General features: G+C 37.0%; 1 protein-coding gene across 1 annotated transcript; it reads left to right on the top strand.

Annotated features, from left to right (window-relative positions):
• Positions 1 to 1,895: 1,895 nt before the first annotated feature.
• LOC149138258 (uncharacterized) lies at positions 1,896 to 3,268 on the top strand. The gene has a single exon (XM_089449735.1). The coding sequence runs from the start codon at positions 1,911 to 1,913 to the stop codon at positions 3,036 to 3,038; it is 1,128 nt and encodes a 375-aa protein (XP_089305861.1). The 5' UTR covers positions 1,896 to 1,910; the 3' UTR covers positions 3,039 to 3,268.
• Positions 3,269 to 4,231: the final 963 nt, after the last annotated feature.

Genomic DNA, 4,231 nt, shown 5'->3' with positions numbered 1-4,231 from the left:
GGGAGATCTACGAGAATGTTGCATTGCAAAACATTAAATAACATTAAAAATATTGTTACTTCTAAGTTCAACGAAAAAATGTGGTGTGACAAAGATTTAACAGCTAAAAGAAAATTAAGATATTATAAGGAGGTCATCAACCCCACCTTAAAAGATCAAAAGTATCTCTCTGTTTTAACTAGCTTAAAGAAGAAAATTAATATAGTCAAGATTAGAACGAACGAACATGAGTTCCATAGTGAAACGGGTGGTTCGGCAATTCCTAAAACACCATGGATGGAAAAGTTTTGCCATCTCTGTGAGAATACAAACATCCAGGATGAAAATCATTTTCTCTTAGAATGTCACGGCTACAACCACATTAAATCTCAGTTTCATAATCTTTGTTGCAACATTGACCTTCCTCACTTTTTTCGTTGTCAAAATTACAGTGAGCTAGGGAGACTTCTCTCCAAGCTTTTTGAGCATAGGAATAAAATCTTAAATCAAACTAAATAATTAACATCTTTAGATTCAATAGACCAAAGTTTGATCTCAATTAACCTTAACCATCATCATCAATGAATTTTCCCAATTTTAAAAAAAAATTAAAAACCTATGAATTTGATTTGACGTTTTTATGCAACATACAAACAAAGTGGTATGGTATTTACCATTTTCTGGCCATAGCGTTGAGAAATGGGCAGAAAGGATTCGATTATGGAGGCACCGAAAAGTCGTGTACTGTACTGCAGAATAAACGTGATGGAGGAGTTCCAATTATTTTCCAACCCTGGCTCGCGTAATAAAAAATTAAAAATAAAAACGTTGAGAATTGGCTCGAATCCGATCCCAAAATTTAAAAACCAAAAAGGAACGTCGCGTCTGATCGGGAAAAGAGAAAAAAAAAAAAAAAAAGTACGTTGAAAATTGGCTCGCATCCAATCCCAAAATTTAAAAACCAAAAAGGAACGTCAAGAATATCATAAAGAACTTTGTGATTGGGAGTAATTTCTGGAAAACTATAGTCAACATGGAAAATTCAAACACATTAACATTTTCAAAATTATTTTGAAATTTTTCCATTGCTGTAAATTTCTTTGCAATTGATTAATAGTTTATAGCACAAACATCAATTGTCTCCCTAATTTTCATCTAACTGAACTTAATTCTTTTGCAGATACCTTAACTTTCCATTTAATATTTACCATTTTCAGTGACCTCACTCAATTTCAGATAACTAAGCTTTGCCTTAAATTGCAGATACCTGAACTTACCCTTTATTATTTACCATTTTCAGCTAACCTAACTTAACAGAATTGCAGATACGTGAAATCCATTTTCAGCATGTCAATGGCCTTAGCCAAAGGCAGAAAGGATACGATTACAGAAGCACTGAAGAGTCGTGGACTGTACTCCAGAATAATCGAGGTCGAGTCCTAGGTGGAAAAAAGCCAGATTGAGTTGTTCAATTATTCGCATTCACGGTTTTGCACGACCATAAAAAAGGCAGATTCTTCAGTTATGCATCACGTAACAGTCCAGGAGACGCTAGTCCCGATCCTTCTGCTCTAGAAATCTCCCAAAGCTGTCATTATTCCCCTTGGCCCATCACCTCAAGTGGGCATCTATGGATTTGGCACTGCTACAGGAAATAAATGGGTGAAGTCTTTGTCATCTGCATCGCTTTTATGCTTTCTGCTCCGTTCAAGGCAGTCACCAGCCACTTTTCTGATTCCACACAGCCAAGAAAGCTGAAAAGAAGAAAAAAAAAATGTATTATTCGGCTCAGTTGATCTATAAATCTCAGTCCCCGAACAGTTAAATCCACCAAGATTTTATATATTCGAAGCATTGGAGCTGCAAGTGTTATCATCTCTGAGAGCGTTTTGTCTAGGAAGTTAAGTTTGTCTTGGAAAAGAGTGGAAGCCATGTATCCTCAAAGTAGTTTCAGGAATCCGTATTACACAAACCCTAGGCAGCAATCCCTTGGAGGAATCAGGCCGGTTCCTATCCAATCTCGGCCTCAAGCACCCAAAACACCGGAGCCCAAAAGAGAGGAGCAACAGGCTCCACAGGCGGCCAAGAAGGCCGAAGAACCTGCAAGAGACAAGACGAGAGACATTAGACCTGATCAGCAGCCTGCTAAACAACTGTCATTTCAGGCCCAGCCTCAGGTGCCCAAGCCCCCGCAGCTCCAACCTGAGGTGCCAAAACCCCAACCCCAGCCCCAGCCTCAGCCACTGCAGCTCCAACCTGAGGTTCCCAAATCCCAGCCCCTGCAGCTCCAACCTGAGGTTCCCAAATCCCAGCCCCTGCAGCTCCAACCTGAGGTTCCCAAATCCCAGCCCCTGCAGCTCCAACCTGAGGTGCCCAAACCCCAGCCCCAGCTGAAGGAAGATCCCAAGAAGGCTGAGCAAAAGGTCCCAGAGGAATCCAGTGCTTCTTCTCCTTTTCCTAATGAGCAGATTCAATCAGTTTCTTTGTTCTCTGAGGCTGATAGCAGAGCTGGGCAAATGATAGTTCCTGCAGATAGTAGATCATTGGTGCTCAGGGGATCCCAACCCTCTGAGCAACAGAAATCTCTTCAGCAAGGAATCAAAGACGACATCTCCAATCTCACTCGCAGGCTATCCGAGCTCCACAGCCAGCAGAATCTCAGCTCTAATGGAGACCAGAAGCTGCAGGATTTGGGTGTGAGGGTTATCACTCTGGCCGGAGAGAACCGGGGAGCAACCATGGATATGGGTTCTGAATCCAGAAAAAACGGCATGCTTGACGTTCAGAAAGTGAATTACAAGCCCAATGGGGCTAATAAGAACGAGGAAACCCCTGATGAAAATCATCGTCACAAGGCAGCTGGCCCTGTGAATGCCTTCGTGAATAGCAACATACAGGCTGCCAACAACTCCATTCTGTTTCACAGCACTTGCCCTCACAGAGACCCGGGCGTGCGCTTGGCTCTCTCCAATAATCCTGTTTCTTCCAAGGGAATTGCTCCACCCAAGGAGAGCCGCGGAAGATCAGTAATAAGAGCTGCACAGCCTGCTGCTGATTAATCTGGTTTAATAAGAATATATGTAAACCCTAAATAAGGGCTTGGAGTCAGTTGTCCTGACCAGTGCCATAGGTCACTACGATGGTGTTATCACCATCTAGTATATTATTGTTTGGAACCCTTAATTGCATTTTGTGTGAAGATCTTTAAAAAGAAAATCAATTAATGTATTCCATTATGCTATTTTATCATTTGAAATAAAAAAATAAAATTATAAGACAATTTGGTAAACGAGTGTGTGATAAGTGTTGTGAAAATAATTTTTTATTAAAATAACGTGTATTTTAAATTTTTAAGTTAAATTTTATTTTTTAATATTTTTTATTAAAATCATAGTTTTTATTTATTTTTTTACGTTTATCTTTTAATTTATTTAATTTTATTATAATTAATACTGATTAATCTATAGATCGGATCACTGTTTTTGTTTTTTGTATAGGTGTATTATGTACTGTAAATGCAAAAATACAAAAGCAATAACGTTGCTATTACATGGCAGTCACATAGGTTAGATTATTTTTAGGAAAATATAAAATAAATTAAATATATTAAAAGATATTAATTAAGATTAATTTGAGTGATTCAGAATAATGTTATTATTTTTTATAAAGGAGATTAATTTATGTAAATTTCAAATGATACTTTAAATTTCTATATTTAAATTTAATTTCAGCAAATAACATGATAAGTTCATAATATATTATGGTTTTTTAACACGCGGAAAATTTTAAAATTTATTTTGAATATTATTTATTTATATATATATATTAAAATTAAATTTTTTTTAAGATTTTAGAAAGAGTATTTTGAACTTAAAAAGAAGTGGAATAAAACAAAAATATTGAGTGTGTCCTAGAAATACTTTTTTGTTCAATTCTTGCATCTAACTATCTTGTCCTTGATAAGGCAATATTCTTGATTCAATTCTTGCTTCTAATGGGTCCATCTTGTCCTTGGTAAGGCAATATTCTTGATTCAATTCTTGCATCTTGTGTGGCAAAGAGTGGTTTGCTTAATCAGCTCTGTGTGATATAAAGACACGGCATTTTAACAAGTTTTTCCTTACAAGTGTTTTAAGGATAAGGTCAAAGAGAAATTATGGAAAAACATTTCATTTTGGAATGTGATGCTTTCAGAGACATTACAGACAGTTACAACAGTATGTTAACATTAATTCCTTGGCATTGTCTTAAT

The sequence above is a fragment of the Pinus tabuliformis genome, chromosome X, assembly GCF_031772625.1.
Source record: "Pinus tabuliformis cultivar Carrire ecotype Pingquan chromosome X, CPIR1, whole genome shotgun sequence".
NCBI lineage: Eukaryota > Viridiplantae > Streptophyta > Pinopsida > Pinales > Pinaceae > Pinus > Pinus tabuliformis.
This window is presented reverse-complemented; position numbering and strand designations above follow the sequence as displayed.